This window comes from Paroedura picta, chromosome 1, assembly GCF_049243985.1.
Source record: "Paroedura picta isolate Pp20150507F chromosome 1, Ppicta_v3.0, whole genome shotgun sequence".
NCBI lineage: Eukaryota > Metazoa > Chordata > Lepidosauria > Squamata > Gekkonidae > Paroedura > Paroedura picta.
In genome coordinates, this window is record NC_135369.1 from 204,110,657 (window position 1) to 204,133,742 (window position 23,086).

Below are 23,086 nucleotides of genomic sequence, written 5' to 3' on the forward strand. Positions count from 1 at the left end.
CATTTTCACTTAAGAAGTAAACTGTTTTCCCTTTTTAATGTGTGGCTTAGTTCTTCAACAGAACTTTTGATCAGAAGTACCAGAACAACGTTTGAGTCCAGGGGCACCTTGAAAACCAACAAAGTTTTATTCAAAGTTTGCTGGGACATGATAGCTTACATCCTGCATAAAACTTAAAGCTGAAATTGGGACTCAAACCTTGCTACATGGAAAATTCTCTCCCACCCTGAGTGCACATTTACAATTTCACAATATCTGCTCCCTGGCTTAACTCCTCTGCTGCTTGTTAAAACTCTGTTAATATCTGTATCCCATCACATGTCATTTTCCTTTTTGGGAGAGCGGGGTCTTATCTGCTTTTTAAGAACTGAAGCTGAATCTTAAACCTGTTTTCAAGAGTGGGGGAAAAAAAAGAAAAGCTGCAAGGAACCTCTGTCAAATTGTTATCCAATTTCAACATAAATTTTTAAAAATGATTTCCTAGCATAAAAGTGCCATGAATAATACCTTTATGTTTATTTGGGCACAAGTCACATCTGGATACCAACCCAATTATTTACAGTAAAGTCTGAAAAATAATATGACATCCAAAACACGACCCCCCCCAAGACATGAACACACGCGTACAAATGTCCTTTTAATTTCAGTATAGACTGCTAAATGCGCTGAAAAAATGTAACATATTTTATTAGTTTCTAGGGAGTCATCTAATTCCTCAACAACATTAGGGTTTTTTCCCCTTTAGATTGGGCAAGAACTCAAAGCAGTTTCTTGGTAAGAAATCTGCTTTCTGAATACTACACGTCTTCTTGTCTCTCAAATAATCTTTGCATATAAAACAAGTATCCTTTTCCAGATTCTTTCTACTACCTGTAAAGCAACAAACCATTTGTACCTTTGATTCAGGATTTTGTATTAAGTTAGCAGAATCTCAAGTCTCTGCTCTGCTGACAGAAATATGATCACTATACAGCAATGAAACGCCCCCGTTTACAGGAAATTCGTCTTGTTATAAGAAAATCCTCTTTCTCCCATTCCACAAAGCAAAAAGGCTATAGCTTTAGCTATTACTTTTTCAGTTTATGCTGTTCAGACACTATTTGTTTGGAGAGATGTCTGGAAAATCGATACTTCCTTGAAGTAATGCTAACTACATATTAGACATATCACAAGTCCCTTTCATTTTAGTTTTGTGAGGATTTTCCTTCCCTCTGTCCTTTACATTAAGGCTGTGTCATAGAAACACTGGACATAACACCACCCTCAAGTTTAAGGAATGCTACTTATTAATCCAATATACTTTTGCTTTAACAATGCCAAGGTTGTACAGACTGTACTACCAATGGACTTGTCTGGTAATCCTCCACAGGGCTACAGTAATATTCATCACTATGCAATCAGACTTTTTAAAAGACTCCAATTTTTTGCAAACACGACTTGAGAATTATCAGTGGCCCGCAACAGACACTGAAAAGGAAAACAATCACAAAATCAAAGGTAGTCCTCATTCATTCAAACCAAGAATGTATAGAACTGAAATTCAACTGGAAACAAAGCTGGTAGCCTCTGCTCCAAAGTCCAGTATGTAGAATGAAAATCACTGTGGGTTTATATACTGTTCAACACGGTGAAATAAAATCAGCTGATCAGATAATTTTTACTCATATTGAGCTCATACTGGACCCCTGCTAGGCAATGCTTCCTGAAATCTAGCCCAAATATTATTCTAGATCCCAAATGCAGTGCTCTTGGCCATCCCGACCAAAAGGGAAATGAAAACAGACTGTCTTATTTTAACTTTTCCTTTTAACTATTTGTTAGCACAAAAATCGTTTCTCATCACAAAGGATGCTGAGAGTTTGGAGGTCAGCTGCAGTATTTGGGTCAAGTTACTAAAAAGCTGACGAAAGTTCTTCCCCATCTATAAACTAAATTGAATATTGACCAAGGATCCTGTTTATCAACCAGCAATAAGGTTCCTTTCTTCTCAATTCTCAAAGTGTTTGGATGTATGAAAAGTCATAAATAATGTCTCCATGAACTGGTTTTGCATTTCCACATGTAACTGAAATTATCTACATCTCCACTCCAAGGGATTTTACTTTTTGGGGGGCACTCATGGGTATATGTGTGACCACTTCTGTAAAAGGGGGGAGGGGGAACATATCTGAAGAACCTCATCCCCCCAAAAAAACACTAATTCAGAGATATCTGAATATAGTTTCTCAATTAACCCCCCCCCTCAAAACTGCCAACCAATACATTAAAATTATGATTCATGAAATCAACTATTTAAAGCAGGGGTAGTCAAACTGTAGTCATTGGACTACAATTCCCATGAGCCCCTGCCAGCGTACACAAACAATACTTGGCATTGTAAATCATGGAGAAAAGACAGGAAAGGAAATCTGTAGTTTCATGGAAGTGTCCAGCTCAGGGGAATACGTTTCCCCAATTAACATCATAAACAAATGACAGACACCTATCCAAGCATGTAGGAAATATATGGAAGCCTTATAACTTGGCAAAAACCCCAGCCTTTGAGCCATATGAACAAATTACATTTGTAAAAATAAAGCTAGAGATATAAAATCTCCAGAAATTTTGAAGTAATGGGGGGGGATGTGTTTTGGGGGACTGAAAGGGGGGGGAGCAGAATAAAATATATTAATTGCTTTCTTATCAAACAAAACCTTATTTACTAATTGAACAAAATCCAGCACATCATTTAAACCTTAGTCAACAAAATAAAATGGTACTCTCTGGAATATTTACATCATTAAGTATAAATATCTTAATTTTCTATTAAAAAATTGCAACTATACTGAATGTTTGAGAAAGAGTTGCAACCTACTGCACCCTATGCTACCATCGTGCATGTATCTCAAATTTTTGTCATGTGAGAAGCAGGAAAAAATAAAAGTTGAAGGTAGCAAACAAAAGAAAGTGTGCTTTTCCTTTGGGGAAACTGATGAAGTCCTCAGACATTTTTATGCTGCCTATTTGGAATGATCCTCCCTTGTGCTATCCCCCCAAAATGGAAAAAAAAGTCAGCAGTCCTCATTTTACACGTTTAAAATCTGAAAGATAAATCCTCAAGAAGGATTGTCCATGTTTAAAAGAGAAAATAATTCAACAAGTGTTTCTTTTCATTGTTCCCCAACTTTTTTCTAATGGAAAATATTTTTTAAGCCTTGGGGCGTGGGGGGTGGGGGTGGGTTTCCCCCCAAAAAAATTCTTCCATTGTTTCCCTGCAATGTCACCCCTCTAAATACAGCCCATCAAGCAACTACATATCAAAAATCACTATCAGGTAACAAATGGCTCACCTATGCCACAGGAGATAGGGGGAGAAGAAACTGCTTTAAAACGCTTGGGAGGCAGTTTTAACTAAAGCAGTACAGAACGCTTTCTAAGAGCTTTCAGAAATGGAGAAAACTGTCCAAGAAGATTGTGGAATCTCTGTCCTTGGAAGTGCCCACCCCAATAAACATCTGTTGGTATGCTACTCTCTCCACAAAGGATTCCTGAGTTCGTGTTTATCTAAATATTTCATGTGTTTTCTTGTTCTGGGAAATATCCTAGACAGTTCAGAAGGCTATGCTGTGTAGCCTGATCTGACCTTATGATAGGACATGAATGGGTAATTCATATTCTTTATCACTTACTAGTCACTTATAGTAGACATAAAAAGAAAAATCCGAAACCAAATCAGTAAAAGATTGGGAAGGAAGGAAGGAAGGAAGGAAGGAAGGAAGGAAGGAAGGAAGGAAGGAAGGAAGGAAGGAAGGAAGGAAGGAAGGAAGGAAGAGGGTAAAGGAGGGGGAAGGAAGGTAAAGGAGGGGGAAGGAAGGAAAGGAAAGGAAAGGAAAGGAAAGGAAGGAAGGAAGGAAGGAAGGAAGGAAGGAAGGAAGGAAGGAAGGAAGGAAGGAAGGAAGGAAGGAAGGAAAGGGGGTAAAGGAGGGAAGGAAGGAAGAGGGTAAAGGAGGGGGAAGGAAGGTAAAGGAGGGGGAAGAAAGGAAAGGAAAGGAAAGGAAAGGAAGGAAGGAAGGAAGGAAGGAAGGAAGGAAGGAAGGAAGGAAGGAAGGAAGGAAGGAAGGAAGGAAGGAAGGAAGGAAGGAAGAGGGTAAAGGAGGGGGAAGGAAGGTAAAGGAGGGGGAAGAAAGGAAAGGGAAGGAAGGAAGGAAGGAAGGAAGGAAGGAAGGAAGGAAGGAAGGAAAGGGGGTAAAGGAGGGAAGGAAGGAAGAGGGTAAAGGAGGGGGAAGGAAGGTAAAGGAGGGGGAAGAAAGGAAAGGAAAGGAAAGGAAAGGAAAGGAAAGGAAAGGAAAGGAAGGAAGGAAGGAAGGAAGGAAGGAAGGAAGGAAGGAAGGAAGGAAGGAAGGAAGGAAGGAAGGAAGGAAGGAAGGAAGGAAGGAAGGAAGGAAGAGGGTAAAGGAGGGGGAAGGAAGGTAAAGGAGGGGGAAGAAAGGAAAGGGAAGGAAGGAAGGAAGGAAGGAAGGAAGGAAGGAAGGAAGGAAGGAAGGAAGGAAGGAAGGAAGGGAGTAAAGGAGCTGATAAGGAAGGAGGGAAGGAAAGGGGGTAAAGGAGGGGGAAGGAAGGGAGAAAGGGAGGGAGGGAGGCTGAGTATAATTCAGATTTAGAAGCAGGGTCAAGAAGGAGAACTAACTCTGTTTAATGCAAGTACATACGTAACCAGTTTTTCACTGTGATTTTCTGCACAAGGTGTGAGGTGTAAATACAAGCCCAGGAACACACAAACTAGTTTTGTGCACATTCTTACGTAAGCATGACGTCTGATTCTCAATTAACATTTTTTTTAAAACCCTTTCCATTAAAAATTGGCAACATTTTCTTCATTGCAAAGTAGACTCTGCACTGCGGTTTACATTTTCAAACCACAGGTGTGCAGCACCCCTAAAACTGGGCTGGTAACTGGTAATTTAGGGTGGTTGAAAGTGTCTGTACAAGGCATCATTTCTGTCTGCTTAGGTCAGGGGTAGTCAAACTGTGGTCCTCCAGATGCCCATGGACTACAATTCCCATGAACCCCTGCCAGCAAACTTCAAGTGCTTTCCAACTCAACTCCTGAGCTCAGATGAGGCTCAGCAAAGCTAACTATTTGAGCTGCCAGTCTGACGAAGAGTGCTTGCATTTGAAAGCTCACGCTCTGAATAAATCTTTGCTGGTCTTAAAGGTGCTACTGGACTCTGATTTTATTGTGCTGCTTCAGAGAAATATGGCTACCCATTTGAGTCTGCTTCTGCAGTTAATCAGTTACATCAGAGGTAGTCAACCTGTGGTCCTCCAGATGTTCATGGACTACAATTCCCATGAGCCCCTGCCAGCGTTTGACTACCCCTGAGTTACATGATACATATTCAGGGAGTAGAGACAAAACGTGTTGCATGCTGGAATGCAATGGCTGCTAGCGGTGACCACAAAGTGGCCCTGCCTGTGAACAGGGCTGGCTCCTGTGGTGCCCTGGAATGGGCCTAACTCTCCTTCACCTGCTCCCTAGGAGGCAGGAGGCCTGGGACAGAGCAGAGGCCATGCTCCCTGCTCAGGGCTGGTGAGCAGGCTGGCTTTCTCCCCCTTTCCTGGGCTGAATCTGCACTTACTTTGTTTTTTTCGGTGTGGATCCTGCTGAATTCAAGATTTGAACTCGGGTCTTCCTCTTTCTCTCCCTCCCCATTGAAACAGAAAAGTGTTCCGCACTTGATTGGGAAAACTCAGAAGGGGAGGGGGGAGCCAAGCCCAGAGAGAGCCTATTTCTTTCTTTTCTTTTCTTGAATGGGGGTGGGGAATTGAAGACAACAGAGAAGGGAGGGGGAAAAACCCACGAGGCAAATCTCTATCCACAGAAGAGAGGGCTTCTGTAGTTTCTACAGAAAGAAAATTAGGGCTTCCTCTTTAAGAAAAGCTACCAGCCTTGGCTGGCTTCGCAGGTTTGGCCAATCAGAACTGCTCTACCATGGAGGGAGTGCTTTCTCATGCTTTCTGAACCGCAATATTCCGATATTGAGGATTAAAAGGACTCCTGGATATGGCGAAGAAATGGTAGGGTGACTCCGGATCAATCTTGCTTGGTGCAGAGGGAAAATTAAAATCGCCCAAGATCAAAACAGAAATCGCATTCTGTGTAGACGGCTGGGACTGAATCGACCTGGGAGTGGAATAAAAGCTCCGTGCAGTTTACACCCTGGTCTCAAGTGGAAGGGCTGAGCACAAGCCGCACTTGCTGCTGCAGGTGAGTGGGCCAGCTGTCCTCCTCCCATGTGCACTCAGGAGAACGGAAAGGCACAACAGAGGCTGCACTCGCCACTGCGGAGCTACTGACTGGGATTGGCTCTTCTTCTCTCACCTCCTGCTCTCTGGCCCAGCTTACCTGGGTTTTGGAGGCATTTTTTAGTACAATGAATAGTACAATGTTTAGGAATATCGAGAGCCAGCTTGGTTAAGAGCAGCGGCCTTTAATCTGGAGAACTGGGTTTGATTCCCCTCCACATGCAGCCAGCTGGGTGACCTTGGGCCGGTCACAGTTCTCTCTGAACTCTCTTAGCCCCACCTACCACACAGGATGCGTGTTGTGGGGAGAGGATGGGAAGGCAATTGTAAGCCTCTTTAAGACTTGTTCTTTTTGGATGCTGACACATTTACTCAGTGCTGTACGGGTGAAGTAAACAAAGCGGTGGTCCCTGAAATCATTCTCAGGGGCCTTCTGTTTTGAGACAGAAACACTTCCTTGTTACTTCTGGCTGTGGGATGTGGCAGGTGATGAAGCAATGGAGTGTGGGTCTCAGTGGGCCAGAAAGCTCTGAGTTGTCACACAAATCATCATGAGTTCTGACAGGCAGAGCAAGCTTTCCCAACTGTTCCAGATGAAGGGAATGTGCCATCCCCAAGCCATTTAATCATAAAGAGGCTTTGCCCGGCGGAATTTCTAGTGCAGAGGGGGAAGAGCACGTAGGCAAGGGGGAGAAATCCCTCACACGCACACAAGCCTGGCAGAAGTACAAAAGGGTGGAGAGAGCTGCAGATTTCTGAATGGAGCAGAATGCCCTTGCAAATATTTTGGAGTGATCACTAACAGCAGCCCTCCTTCTGTCAACATCTCTTTTCTCCCTGCTGGGGGCGTGGAGAAGAAGGCTGCTTTCATAGCTAGTCGCTTACAGCCAGGCGTGTCACGCACCCTGTTGCTTCACTTTACGCAAGGGCTAGAGGCAATAAGGGCTACCCTGGACAAAACCTTCTCTGAAAGGCAAACAGTTCATTCCTCTCTGCATCTCCATAAAGAGAGAAAGATCAAATGCTACTTTCATTCCCCAGTTAAGTGCCACAATGCCTGCTGTTCACCCTTATTCAGGGAAGTCTGTCTTGGGAGGGGCTGTTGTCCAGAGGCAGAACATCTCCTTGGCTTGCCAATGGCCCCAGGTTCAATCCCTGGGATCTCCCATTTAAAAGGCTCGGGTAGGAAATAATAAAGACAAACCATTGCCTGAGATCCCAGAGAGCTCTGGGCCATCTGAATTAATAATACTGACCTTGATGGTCTGAATCAGTATGAGGCAGTTCTGTGCTTTTCTGCACTGGTGTTTTTCTTTGCTTTTACAGTGAATTCCCATAGGGTTTTTTTCTCCCTCCTTCTGGATTTCACCCCACTTTCCAAGTGGACATCCATATATATTTTCCCCTTTTGCACTGATTTCCCAACCTTCAGGATTCAGTTTGTATTCTGATTACGGTTTTTCTGGCCAATCTCCCTTATTTACCCCCAAGACAAAGTTAATTCCAAAGGTTCTGACTGAATTTTTGTCCCCACCCTTTCCCCATCCTCCATTCCTCCACTACCCACATTGAGATTGGTTCTCCCACTCTGTATCTTTCGCCATAATCCTCCCCTCATTGCTGTACCAAACCCCCACGGATTATTATAATTTCCTATCTTTTAAATGTTTTATATTTTTTTTATATCAGGCTAGTAGATCTAGCAAAAAAGGATATGGAATGCTAACTTGTATCGCTAAGGAAGAAAACATTGGCAGAGAAATCCATGAAAATAATTTAAATGTTGGCAAAAAAAGGAGAACCAGCCTGCAAAGGTCTAGATTCTCAGGAAAATGCGACATCATTGGACAGGGGGAAAGCATGGGCTTGATAGAGGGGCACTAGATGGTCCAAAGCCTCAAGGGAAGAAAGGCAAAAGACTTTGGGAACTTAGAAAAGGGGAGCAATATTGGTGGACAGCCACAGAAAGGGCAAGCAGTCTTCAAAGGCAGAACAATACAACTAATTCTTTGTTGTTGGAGGGTCTTCTTCCTGCACTATATTTTTTTTTTTGGGGGGGGGGATTACATTAAAAATAAAGGTAAGAGCCTCTTGTGGCACAGAGTGGTATGGCAGCAGACATGCAGTCTGAAAGCTCTGCCCATGAGGCTGGGAGTTCAATCCCAGCAGCCGGCTCAAGGTTGACTCAGCCTTCCATCCTTCCGAGGTCGGTAAAATGAGTACCCAGCTTGCTGGGGGGTAAACGGTAATGACTGGGGAAGGCACTGGCAAACCACCCAGTATTGAGTCTGCCATGAAAACGCTAGAGGGCGTCACCCCAAGGGTCAGACATGACTCAGTGCTTGCACAGGGGATACCTTTACCTTAAAAATGCAGTGTTAGGTTGGTAGACTTCATTCAAGCTTGTATTTTTAAAAACAGAACTTCAGAAGCAGGGAGAAGCAGCCCCCCCGACAACACAAACCAACATAGGCACAGGGAAAGGGGGGGAAACTGTTCCAGTGCTTCACCATAGATGCAAGGAAGAGCTCCATGCTGGCAGCCCACCATGCGCATGCAAGTTCCTAAGTACAAGCAAGAAGCACCAATTTGCACCACTGTCATCTGGGTGGAGAATGCCTATAGTCCAATGGTTGGGAAGCACGAGTGGATGGCACTCCAGAGAGTGAGTTCCAGGTGAGAGGGAGGCGAGGCAAAGTGATTGGCAGAGTGCTGGCATGGAACTCTTCCTTACCTCTGTGGCAAAGCACCTGAACCAGGCATCATCAACATTGGGTAGGGGACTCCCTCCTGCGCTATGAAGAGCATGTTAACAGTGCAATACTAGGTCAACAGACTTCACTCAAGCTTGTATTAATAAAAAACGGAGAATCATAGAGTTGGAAGGGGCCATACAGGGCATCTAGTCCAATCCCTTGCTTAATGCAGGATCAGCCTAAAGTATTGGTCCCCAACCTTTGGAACTGTTTGAATTGTTTAGACCAGTGGTCCCCAACCTTTTTATCACCGGGGACCAGTCAATGCTTGACAATTTTACTGAGGCCTGGGGGGGGTGGGCTAGTCTTTTGCCGAGGAACATCGCCAACACCTGAGCCCCTGCTCCACTTGCTTTCCTGCCGGCGCCCCTGACTTCCCGCCGCCTGATGGAGGGCACTGCCAGCAGCAGCTGCACAGTGCCACGCTGAGGGGGAGCCCCAACCATGGCGGCCACTGCAGAGCACCAAAGGTGAGCCGGTGGCAGAGTGACAGGGCAGCCCCGAGGCAGCAGCCGGGGAAGAGGACGAGAAAGAGTGACGGACCGGTACCAACTGATCCATGGACCGGTCCCGGTCCCTGGACTGGGGGTTGAGGACCACTGGCCTAAAGCATCCAGGATAAGTATCTGTCCAGCCACTGCTTAAAGACTGCCAGTGAGGGGGAGCTCCCCAACTCCATAGGCAGCTAATTATATTGCTGAACTACATGCCTAACAATACTGAAGGGGAGAGAAGCACAAAACATTCAGCAATGGTATATGCAGCTGGAAGAAAACATACCATTTCATAAATAAATAAACAAACAAACAAACAAAATCCCACAGTGCCCAAAACTGACCAATAAGGAGAGACTAACTATGCGGCACATTCAGGTTTTACATCTATGGAAGGCCCATCAGCTGGCCCCATATATGTCTAGGTCAGATCTTGCCACATTGACTGTTTTATTAGACTAGACACAACAACCACATATTTTAATGTTTAATGTAGCCAAGAGACCCACCGAGTGAGCAGCAACTAAAAAAAATCAAATCAATAAATTACCGCAATCCCATCAAGTGGCTTCCAAAGCAAATGACAAGCAAGAGTGGCTTGCCGTGGCCTTCCTCTGCACAACCTTCTTTGCTGGTCATCCAGCCAAGGACCTGTTTAGCTTCCAAGATCTGATGAGACTGGGCTATACAGAGAATGGTCGCCACCATCGGTGATTTAGTGTTGGGCACAGGATATTGTGCCCGCATTATGGGATTTGTATCTGGTATTTTTATGGCATTTTGTTTGTTTGCTATGAACCACCTCAAACTGGCTGGTCCGGGAGGGGCAGCATACAAATTAAATAAATAAATGCCAAGCTGCCTTTCTCTGCCCTAGTAGCAGGTACCAATTAAATACAAACTGGTATAGGCCTCCCCAAAGACTGAAATCCATATCCATATAACTGAATAAAACAAGTCTTTCCCCCGCTGCACTATATATCAGTTTCATGCCCTCGTCAAAGTATCATGGGATTCTCCGCCGAGATCACTAGCCCCACTTTACAGAACTGCTTTTATTTATTTAAACTGCTTTTTGTAGCAGAGATGTGCCCCGGGAAAAAGGAACAGAAACACAACGCTATGTCCAGGTTGGCATGTTGTGCAGTGCAGGATGTTAAGCACAGGCTGGGCATGAGGGCATCGCTCCCTTATATATTTGGGAAACAGCCTCCTGGGAGGAGACTGTCCGGGGCCCTGTCTGTCCAGGCCCACCCTGATTGGCCCTTCCCCTCCAGCTCCCACCCTCCCTCCTTGCCTGCTAGAAGCCTTGCGGCTGCGGCCTCCATTGTCACCCATGAGGAGAGAGGCAGCGACAGGGCTTTGCAGCCCACAGGTACGCTCCTGCTGGGAGGGAGCTGGGGGGGGGGGGAGTATGCAGCCTCCCTCTGTGGGCTGCAAAGCCCTGTCGCCACCGGTGGGGGGGGGGCTTTCCACTCTCTTTAGCCCACTTTGAGACCAAATGGAGCCGCGGCCACCCTCTCACGCTCTCCTGCCTGCTGCCCCTTTCAAAGCCCATTTGTAACATGGGCTTTGATACTAGTCCAGTTTTAAATTTACACAGTGATTCCGGTAACGGTATCATCATGCCATTCCACAGGGGCTTCATGTCTGCAACCACATCGGCGCAGTTCATGATACGCTGAAACCGAGCTCTGAGTCAACAGGGAGCATGTTCCACATCAAGGTGCAAAACCACCAGTGACGGAGTCCCCTCCGGCCAACATCCCGGGGAGCAAAATATGCACACGAGGCCTGAAACACAGAGACTGACACCTTTTTAATCTACATAATGAGTTACCAGGAATTTCCCCAACCCTGAGAAATGAAAGTGCTGCTGCTGAAGGTAAAAGGGGGGGAGGGATCCACTTCCGGTTCAAACCACTTAACTTTGTGTGCTATTAGTTCAGTTAGCAAAGTCACAGATTGCCTAGAGATCAGACGGTGCCCTGGTGGTGACGGAGCATGAAACCTCACTTAACTCCCACTTTTGGCTTCTACAGCTCCTCCACTATCGAAATTCTGCCGTGCGCACTGGTCGCATTCTTTCTTACCATTACGCCTGTGGCTTTTCCTGTCTCATATATACTAATCCTTGTTGGTTGTATTTTCGAAGAAGAAGAAAAAATGTGTGTGTGTGTGTGTGTTTTGGCAAAGGTCTGCTGGAGGTGTAAAAGTTCGCTGTCTAAAAGAGATGGGAAAGTAACCTGATCTCTGCAAGCATGTTATATGAGTTTTCAGAAACCTTGGGGGGGGGGGAGGCAAGCAAATACATCAGCACACCAAAAAATGGGAATTGACGAGAATCTTTATTTATGGGCAATATGCAGGGTTCCAATTGGGTCTGTACTTCCTCAGGAAAAACAGCTGCTTATTGGGCGATTTGTATTTTAATGACCTTTCTGTGTTGCTTTTGCAGCACGCTAGTTAAAATGCCATGTTGAATAAAAACTCCTCTTTATTAATCTGCATGCCTTTGCATGCCTTGCAGGGCCACATTCTGGTCTGGGTTTCAAATTATTTTGTGTGTTTGTGTGTGTGGGAGAGAGAGGGGGGGGGAAGAGCAAGAGAGATCATGTGCATACAGATGGAGAGAGAAGACACAAAAGCCGAACGATACTACAGGGGGGAAAAATAGGGATTTAAAAAATGCAATCTGGAAAGAAAAGGAAATTTAATACTCAGATCAACAGCTACTTACTTCTTTGTTACTCAGATGGGATTTGACTGGGCTACTAAATGCTATTTATGGTTAATCGTGCATTAATTATGCAAGACCGCAGCTGGAATGAAACAAAAGCCGTCTGACTGTGCAGTTCCTAAGTAAGGAAATGGCTGTGTCCACCTCTGGTTTTTAGAAACCGATGCTTGCCAGACAAAGCATTACCACGTTAAAGCCACAGTCCTAAGTAGTTGCTCTGCTGACACTGCAGGGCAGAGCCAGAGCAATTTCTCAGTTTAGTGTCACATTCTGCAAAGAAACTGTGCAGCAGTCAGTAAAGCACCATGAGATCAACCTTTCCAGGCCATGCTTCCAGGTCCTAGTGAGGGATTTAGAAACCTCCGGGGATTTCTGGCCTGTATACTCATACAGAAACATCTAAAAGACCATATTTGGAGCTCTGAATCCAGAACAGATCCATTCCTACTCCATTTCACAACAGTTCCCAAAACTGTACGCTAATGATAAGGCTGAGGTGTGACAGGAAGCAATCAGCACATCTGTGTTCATTGGCTAGCCCAAGGGCGGTCAAACTGTGGCCCTCCAGATGTCCATGGACTACGATTCCCATGAGCCCCTGCCATGGACATCTGGAGGGCCACAGTTTGACCACCCCTGGCAAGGGTTCCCAAGGTGGCACCTGCCAACTCCTTTTCTGGAGCCCACCAAGTGTTTTTAGAATTTGGGCAGGGCGGGATAGAACTTTTGATCAGCGGGGATGCAGCGGGGATTTTCACTCTGTGACTGAAGGTAAGCTGTGCATACAACAAATGTTAAGCATGGTAAGGCATGCTGTTAAACAGGGCTTGTGCCTCAAATATTAGAGATCTGCTGCTGAGTCATGCAAAACCTCACTTCCTGGCATTGTGCAGCTGGTGCTGCCTCCTGTGGCAGCCATTTTGGCGGCTGTGCCTCCCCCTCTGCTCCAAAGGTCCCCTTCAGCTTTAAAAGGCTGGGGACCCCTACGCTAGCAGGTGACTTCATAACGATCCCTCAGTAATTACAAAGCACCATATGCAGCCATGTTCATATGCATTTATTTTTCCATGAGCAAGTCTTAATTAGCATTCATTTTCCAGTGAGACTAGAGAAACGTTCTGAATTTTTATCATAAAATTAAGTAGAACAGAAACGCATAACGTTCCAGACAATTCTTCAGTGCATTCTATTGGGGGCACATTTCGTGTACTGGGGGAGGGGGGTTGTTGTTCTGAAGCTGAACACCCTTCCAACAATTTTCCACTGCAAGAGATGATTAATAATAATGTACAAACTGGCCTTTGGGGAAAACGCCTTACCCACATTTATGGATCTTCCCATTTGGAAACCCCAAATAACCTTTCAAGGACATCTAGAGATCTCTAAAACATCACTCCACTCCAAGGGGGAAGGAGAGTCTGCCTGGCCGGTCCTACACCACTGCAACATCAGATCAGTGTGCTCCGTCTCTCTCCACAATGAGGTTGCACAGATAGGGGCATCCTGTCCCTCGGCTTTTGGGGGGGCAGGTGGATATATCCCTCACCATGTTAAGCCCTCCTTCTCCACATCTCCTGCTCATGCCTCTCTTTGGGCCCTGGGTGTCCCCAGGTTGTGATGGCTCCAGCAAGAGGGAATCCCCCCCCCCCAGGCCAACAACTCCTTGGGCACCTTCCTGGGTAGCCTTAAAAACCAATATGCCCTACCAACTGAACACCTATGCTGGATCACATGAAGTCCACATTGAATCAGATTAGCTTCACCAAACTACTTTGGTCACTCATAAGAAAGTACTCTTTGCCATAGTAGACGAACAGTGCAATCCTACACAGAGTTATAACTTTCTAAGCATTTCATTGCCTTAGAAGGGAATAAGTCTGTTTAGACTGACACTTCACATACTTCTCATGGCACTCTAAAACTGGAGACTATCTGCCTATTCCAGCAATTTGGGGGGGCTAGGGGGGAAATGAATGGGATGGTAGTGCACCACTATATAGACCTTCCTCTTACCCTCCCTTCCAGAATGCCTCTTTTACTAGTCCTTCATCACAAAATGCACTGGAACATAGCATGACAATGGCATGCCAGATTTGGGCAAGTTATTAGCTAGGATGGAGATAGTGGCATATTTTATTTTCCTGGGCTCCAAGATCACTGCAGATGGGGACTGCAGCAAAGAAATTAAAAGACGCTTGCCCCTGGGGAGGAAAGCTATGGCAAATCTAGACAGCATCCTAAAAAGCAGAGACATCACCCTGCCAACAAAAGTACGTTTAGTCAAGGCTATGGTCTTTCCAGTTGCAATGTATGGCTGTGAAAGTTGGACCATAAAGAAGGCCGAGCATCAAAGAATTAAGGCTTTTGAACTCTGGTGCTGGAGAAGAATCTTGCAAGTCCCTTGGACTGCAAGGCAAACAAACCGGTCCGTCCTAGAGGAGATCAGCCCTGACTGCTCCTTAGAAGGCCAGATCCTGAAGATGAAACTCAAATAATGCTGGGAGCGATCGAGGGCAAAAGAAGAAGGGGACGACAGAGAATGAGGTGGCTGGATGGAGTCACTGAAGCAGTAGGTGCAAACTTAAATGGACTCCGGGGAATGGTAGAGGACAGGAAGGCCTGGAGAATCATTGTCCATGGGGTCGCGATGGGCCGGACACGACTTCACACCTAACAACAACAACAACAAATTAGCTAGGAGGTGGACTGGAATCCTCAAGCACACTGGGCCCATGGGCACATTCGCTCTTTGCTTTCAGGAAAATATGCTTTGGGAACAAAGGAGGTGGACACCAGAAAATACATTGTTGGGCACAATGGCACCCATGCTGAGGAACGCTGAACTAGGTGATCAGAACATGGAAGAAATCATTGCCATTAAAAGATACTTCAAGGACGTTGCTCTGTTCTGCTAAGTAGGGCTACCTCTTTCTTCTCCAGGTATCCTCTCTTTGGGAAGTGGCTTTATCATTTTCCAGATACCAACAAGAAAGAAGGAAAAGTGAGCTCTGAAAGGAGGGACAGCATGGACCAGTCACATACACTTAAGCAAAATCTACAGTTTACAGGATTTGAATATGCTGGTGACGATTCAGAACAAGACAAAAAGTGGTGTGTTGTTAATCAAAACTCAGCAGTGCATTTTCTGCAAAAAGCATCTGAACGCAACAAAAGCAGCATGGGACATTTCTGCCTATCTATTTAGCAATATACAATGACTGCCAGATGGGTTTGGGGAAGAGAAGAGGCAAAGGCTCATGGGATGATAACATTGCACGGCAAAATAAAACGAGAGGCTCCAAGTGACACATTTGTGGACCTCAGACACTTATCACTGATGCAGGGAGCACTTCACTTTGCACACGTACGTTGGCAGCTGCCATCCCAAGAAAACATCAAAATCCCCGGGAAAAGAAGGGAAGAAATGGCAAGAATAAGCAAACGTATGGGGCCCTGTTCCCACATCCTACTAGTGAAATGGAAGCCATTTGCCAACGTTAAAATTGCTGCGTTATACATCTGACTATCAGATTCACAAGGGCCAAGCATGTGCGTCCTTTTCATTTGAGCATACCCTCCTGCCAAGAAACAGTCAAGTGAGAAGGAACCCTGGAACTGGCCTAGACTTGCCCTTCTCATGGTAGGGCCTGGAGATCTCCCAGAATTATAACAGATCTCCAAATGACAGAGATCAGTCTTCTCTGGGGAAAAAGTTGCTTCGAAGGATGGACTGTATGGCATTACACACTGTTGAGCTCCTTCCCTCCCGCAAACCTCTCCCCCCCCCCCCGGTGCCATCCCCCAAATTTACCAACTTGGAGTTAGCAACCCTAAACTGGCCCCACCACTATGGCTCAAAGATTCAAATTACACAGGAGCCCTATTAGATCTCAGTACATGGATGAAACTCCCATGCCAGAAGTGATAGTTTTGAATAAGGCCTGGATTGAATACATGGTTTTAAGAAAGTCACAACTTTTTGTTTGTGTGTAAAATTACATCCAGTAGCAACCTACTTATGGCCAACCCCTTAGGGTTTCCAAGGCAAAAGACAAACAGAGGTGGTTTCACCCCTTAGCTCCTGAAAATTTGTCAATCAGAATTTTAACAAAAATAATTTGATCACAGAGCATTGTTAAAAAATGGCCCCTAGACTCACATTAACAAAATGACTGGAAATATCATTTTTTAAAGACACAAAACATTTAAACAAAATAGTTGAGTCTGGCCTTACTATTCTGAACTTATCAAACTTATCAAAAACTGGGACTGAGCAAAAGTGTCAAGGAGGGTATAATATCAACTGATATGATATTGATCGCCTATGATTGATATGATATTGTAATGGCCTATGGCTGGAAACAATAAAGCCTTATGTATGTATTACAGAAACATTCTCACCCTACACACATTTCTTAGGAACCTTTTTTCAGCTGATTTATTCATGGGGGAGGGGCACTGCAGATAGAAGTAATGTCATCCCAAGTTTTCAAATCCATGCCTGCTGTTTAACACCCTGTTTGCACCCTGCTTTGTGTCTTTGATCAGCTGCCTCTTGACAGCCATTTGTCTGCGTTATAATTGGTTGTTCTCATTTCCAAATAAGAGCGACGTTCTCAAGCAGCCAATCAGATGAAACTACGTTGCTAAAGGCAGACAAAGCGGCAAACAAGCTTCAAGGGCCTTCAGCAGTATCATTCAGCCATCCAGCTGGACTAGTTGTGTAAAGTAACTCCTAATAGAAGGAAGGGCTGTTGTCAGATAAGACAGGGGTAGTCAACCTGTGGTCCTCCAGATGTTCATGGACTACAATTCCCATGAGCCCCTGCCAGCATGCTGGCAGGGGCTCATGGGAATTGTAGTCCATGAACATCTGGAGGACCACAGGTTGACTACCCCTGCGATAAGACATGGCATGCACTGGAGCTGCAAACAGTGTCAACTAGGAGCAGGAAAAGTGTGCGGCTCTGAGGAATATTTCAGACCCCTTGGAAGCTTCTTTTTGTAACATAAAAATCATTAGAACCGCATTCCCCCTCCCCTCAAGTTGATTTGCATGCAAATGTAGAAAGCAAATAAAATAAAATAATAATAAAGAAAGAAAAAGAAAAATCCATCCGCTTCACTTCCCCCCTCCCCTAAGTAACCACCGGTCTAACTAAACTACCGAATTCTCTCCCTGCATTCTGTTTTGACTAGGGAAATCCATCTCCCGGCTTCAACCATAATGTACACAAATCTCAGCGCAGGCTGATCCCTCGTTTATTGAGATAACGATATATAGATACGGATGACAGAAAGAGGCCACAATGAGAAATAATAAATGTGGGTAAAGTAGTATTTCTTTTGGCCGTGCACACTATCCTAAAAAGCAATCCTATATAAATATTCACAGCTGGAGTATTTACACATATTTTAAATCAGTGCATATAGACCCTTGACATAATGATCCCAAAGATTAAGATTTTTTTGTAAAAAAAATAAGAAAATTCTAAACGATTCTAGTCAATAACACTGCATAAAATATCTACCCCAAACTAACATTTGTGAATACTTTCCCCCCCCCCACAATCTTACGTTCTGAAACAAAGAGTCCTACAATCCGCACTTCCCATGGCCCATATAAAACAAGCCTATGGTTCTGTCTCTTACCTGTAATCTGACTCTGTCCTTGTGGATTAAAAGGGCTTGGTGCAGAGTTCAGGGAGGGCCGTGGGCTCTGGGTCGGGACCCCTACTCTCATACTTGGATGGGGGATGCGACCTAAATCACTGAGGCGCTCAGAAAACAAGCTAGGTTTAGAGTCATCAAGCTTCTGTCTGTGCCCTGGAAACAGCAAATCATAAAATAAAAAGTGTCGTTAGCATGAATGAACAATGTACTTATTCAATAATAACTGTTTATCACTCAAGGACGAAGAAGGTTTTAGGCTTAACCTAGAGTTGGTGCAGGGAAAGGTATTTCTTCACAGAGCGCCGTTTCTAGGATTATCCTCAGACGTGTGTAAAACACAGAGATTTACACAAGCCATGGAATCACCACATGTGACAATCAGTAAGGCAGAAATTTTGTGGCATTCTTCCTCGACAGTTCGGGTTATCGGTAAAAAAATTTTCTAAAAAAAAAAAAGAACTAATGTTTGCTCATTCTGTCATTGTTATTGTCTTTATATCAGATTTTAAATTCTACAAAATTAAAATTAGCAAAGGGTCTGGCAAGACTCCATGAAAAAAGAGGAGGGAATATTGTCACAAGGAAGAATTTAAAAGTTACCAATTTATGTAACTAAAATGCCTCCAGACTCCAATTCCCCCCCCAGTTTATTCACCACTCATCATCAGGGGTAATTTCCTGCTTCTGTTTTGTGCTGTTAATTCTTTGTTTGTCTGGCTTTATTTCTCTTGACATGTTCTAAATATTGAAACTTTTTCTTCTTTAAAACAGAAACGGGCAACGGCCAGCTTGAGGCCCCAGGTGGGTCCCGGCACGGTCCCAAATTCAATAAATTTATTTCAACTGACGTTTCCTGAGGTACCCCTAATAAACAAGGTTTTGTTTATTTTATTTATTATGGGATTTATATTCTGCCCTGTCTTTGAAAACATGCCACAACATGCTCATTTGAAAGAAAACACTGGCAAACTCATTCAAGAGTTGGCCTAGGGGGCTTCACTTCAGACCACTTCACACTTGGTTGCAGGGAAGAATGAATGTATGCCCCCACTCCAAATACATCTACCCTACTGGGACTAGGGCCTAGTCTGCACACAGAGGATAATGCACTTTCAATGTGCTTTGGCAGCTGGATTTTCCAGTGCAGAACAGGAAAATCTACTTCTAAAGTGCATTGAAAGTGCATTATCTATTGTGTGCAGACTAGGCCTAGGTCACTGGGGGGAGGGGGGCTGTGGGAGATATTCTGTGTTTGTGTGTAGGGAGGGAGTGATGTTGCATCACACATTCCAGTGGTGCCCTAACACTCCCACAAACCTACAGAAGTGATGAACAGCATTACTTCCAGCTCTGCGACCAGAAGTTATGTTGCACTGTTGCTCAATATTATGTGACGCATTGTTCTGCCCCCAAAAGCATGCTCCATGCCCCCTCCACAGCCCGGTCTACCCTGTCACTGGACTTCCCAGGCGTCTGGATATTTGAAATGAGGCTGATTTACATATAATCTAATTCACAGGCCTGATTTGCACACTCCTTGCCCCTTAAATGTGAAGAGAAAAGATGAGTCGGCTGGAACTTTGCAAGATGGAATCCACACTTCTAATCTCTTATTCTCTTGGGCCATCAGTAAGGCTTGAGGCAGGTGTGCCAGGAATGGGCAGGGAGGCAGAATCATGATCTTTCACTAGGCATAAGTGCTAAACAGGCAGAGAGATATATGAACAGGCTTATGTTATGTATTTGCTCTATGTCGAGGGTGGCCAAACTGTAGCTCTCCAGATGTCCATGGACATCTGGAGCGCCACAGTGTGGCCATCCCTGCTCCATGGATGGCATGCGGGAATAAACCACATACATAGACACACTCAAAATGGCTCTGAAACTATTTCTTGACAAGACCTTACCACCTGCTCAATCCTAAACAGTCTCTCCACATTTTACCACTTACAATTTCCTTTCCATAAACAAAAAAAGCGCATGTTTTTTTTTTAATCCCAACAAATCAGGTATTTTGCCATAAACCTAGTTTTCTAACCTCAAACTCATTTAACATATTGGGGTAAAAAAAAAAATCTGAGGATATTCATTAAGAAACGATTTGTTCTAGAGACAGTCCCTCTGGACAACCTGGAGATTTTTTTACCTCAATAAATGAAAAATACTCCAAATCACAAAATAAATTATTAATTGTGGTGGGAACTAATTAATTTTTATAGATCTTTGTATTTTTTAATTTAATTTTTTAAAAATCGTTAAAACATTTATTGGGTGATATATGACCATATATGGTCATGTTTGCCCCCGCTGAAATAGCCAATAATGGGTCTGAAGGGGCTGGGGAAGGGGGGGGCCTAGATGAACATGTATACATGCTTCCCGACCATATCCTGCGCATTTGTACCACGTTTGGGGGTTCTCGGAGCCTGAAGAATGTTCAACAGTTGAGAAAGGCTACTCAGGTCTCTTTAAAAAATAGCTTAGGAAGCTATTGGTTTCTCTGAGCTCCCAAGAAACTACTTCATCTCACAAAAGTTTGGTTACCATTTTAGCTGCTGAGTCCTTTGCAAGGAGGGGAAACCTTACAATAGCTGCCAAATGGTTGGAACAGCAGTTGATGGACAGGCAGATAACTGGTGGCCTCGGAGATTGCTACCTGTCAGTTCACTAACTGAACTGGCTGCCTCTGAGATCAGCTCATTACGAAACCAGCCTGGCCATCCTAGTATCGGTCCTGGGGGAGAAATGTCTTTAAGGAAACGTTCTTTAGATTAGCGATCCCCAACCTGTGGGCCGTGGACTACATGTGGTCCTTCGACTAATTGGAGGTGGGCCCTGAAGGACGCCTTCTCCCCCCCTCCCCAGCCCTTTACAACACACTTCATTGTTGTGGCGTGTCTGTATCTTATTTTGAAGGGGTGTTTAAACATTACCATAGCGATCAGAGAGCGCTAGGGCAGTGGTTGAGACTAGAGGAGTAAACCGGGCCTCAGTAAAAGGCGTTGAGTGGTCCCCGGTGAGTGGTCCCCGGTGATAAAAAGGTTGGGGACCACTGCTTTAGATGTTTCTTTAGATATAGTTTCTTTAGAAAACTATAAGTGGGTTATACGAAATGCAAAGTCTCGTGTTAGGCAAGCCCTTTGTTTGAAAGTATGCAAAATTAAATTATTGAGCATATTTCGCTACAAATATAAACCGTTTTTTCTCCCTCCAGGGCACTATTAATAAAGAAAGGAAAAGGCAGGCAGGAAAAGAAACGCATGCAAACACAAAGCAAGTGGAGGCGAGTGGCAGAAAGAAACACAGATACAAGAGGACGGGTTCTCATCTGATTGCTAATGATGCTGTGGTAGTAGCTTAAATAATTGCTAAAGATCTTAATTAAATCCATTCAGTATCCCCCTCCTCTTTCCAAACACCTAGGACAGATGTGTTGATCCTTAATCTGCTCCTTCATATCAACTTTCAGTTCTAGCAGCACACTTGGCTATTTTCCAGCCTGTTTTTCCCCCAGTCGGGTACTAACTCTTTATCTTTAATGTCTGTTCTGAAAGCGCGTGAGGCAATCTCATTAAAGCTAACATGAGCATGCGGACACACAGGCGACTGCATGCTTCTGAAATTAAATCCATGCCCCAAGTGAAATTAATGTCCAAAAAAAAAAAAGAATAACAAATCACAAAAACAACACATAGAGTCAGCGGCAGCACCCTGTACATTTATGCTGCCACTGCTTAGAACAGGCTTTCTCAACCAGGGTTTCGTGAAAGCCTGGGGTTTCTTGACAGCCCTGGAAGGGTTTCCCACAAAGATGGGAGTTAATTAGTTTTTCGTATATTTTTCAAATGTGCTAAACATTTATTGGGTGATATGACCATATATGGCCATGTTGACCCACCCCTCCCAAAATGGCCAATGATGGGCCTGGAGGGGGTCGGAACGGGAGGGGCTCCGGGTAGGTGTGTATACAGCTTTCCTTCCCAACCATATTCTGCACGATCGCACCACTTCTGGGGTTTGTTGAAGGCTGAAGAATGTTTCAGGGTTTCTCAACGGTCAAGAAGTTGAGAAAGACTGCATTAGAGCTACATTTCTCTGTCTTTTGGGGGGGCCTGAAAAATATCGAAACAAGCATTGCAACCTGAGAGAGGCAATATTTCTTCGGAGCAGCAATGGATTATTTTACATCCTGCCTTTCCCCCCCCTCTCCATTTCATAACAACCCCGTGAGGTTGGTTAGGCTGAGAGAGTGTGATCAGCCTCTGACCAATGGAGCATTGACTCTTGAAAGCTTATCACCCCCCAGTCTTATTGATCTCTAAGTAGGCTTGTGCGATTCGGCTGCTTCGGCGGCCGTTCCCTCCGGGCACAGCCAGGGCCGCGCCACACGGGGGGGGGGGGAAGGGCGGTGCCTGCAGCGGCGTGACAGCGGGCGCAACCACGCAGGCGCAGAATTCCGCGCCTGCATGGTTGCGCCCGCTGTCACGCCGCTGCCGACACCGCCCCCCACGGCGCGGCGCTGGCTGCGCCCGGAGGGAATGGCTGCTTCGGTGGCCGAATCGCACAAGCCTATCGCTACTATTGGAATTGAATCTAGCTCTACTATCACAAATGCAGGGCGAGTAAGAACTGGGCCTTTCCCTGTGCTAGCCATATCATCAGCCACCAAGGTGTACTCTCCTATTATTATAGTATGTGAGTGGAGAAGGTGGGGTTATATCAAGGATGAGTTTTAATAGGTTTTAACGAGGATTTTATGATGATTACTGTTGCCCACCATGAGCCACTATGTGGGAGTGGCAGGATATAAATATAATTCTTAATAAATAAATACAAACAACTATGTCAGTTGCCACTTGACAGCACTTTATGCCACTAAACAACCCCTTACTGTAGAAAGGATGACTTATTAGGAATAAGAGTGTCATTAAAGGGGTTGAAATATCTGCTACAAGGACTTTCTGAGGAGGTCCATAATCATCTGGTTTCTCAGCCAAAAGACAACACCAAGTAGGGAGTACCATAGTGCGAGAAAAACTGATTCAATCAGTCTGTTTAGGCAGCAATGTTTCATTATGATCATAAACATAGTTACAGTATTTGCTGGCGTATAAGACTACTTTTCCCCCCTGAAAAAC

At 44.7% G+C, this 23,086-nt stretch overlaps 1 protein-coding gene across 8 annotated transcripts in view; it reads right to left on the reverse strand.

Moving 5' to 3' along the window:
* Window positions 1–23,086, reverse strand: part of RUNX2 (RUNX family transcription factor 2) — a 317,078-nt gene that overhangs the window by 108,312 nt on the left and 185,680 nt on the right. For 4 of the 8 annotated variants that reach the window (XM_077317537.1, XM_077317552.1, XM_077317576.1 and 1 more), the window contains one exon: window positions 17,928–18,101. The exons of the other annotated variants lie outside the window; for them this stretch is intronic. In XM_077317537.1, the coding sequence (XP_077173652.1) occupies window positions 17,928–18,101 (174 nt within the window). The remainder of the gene's footprint in view (window positions 1–17,927; window positions 18,102–23,086) is intronic. 8 annotated transcript variants of the gene reach the window in all.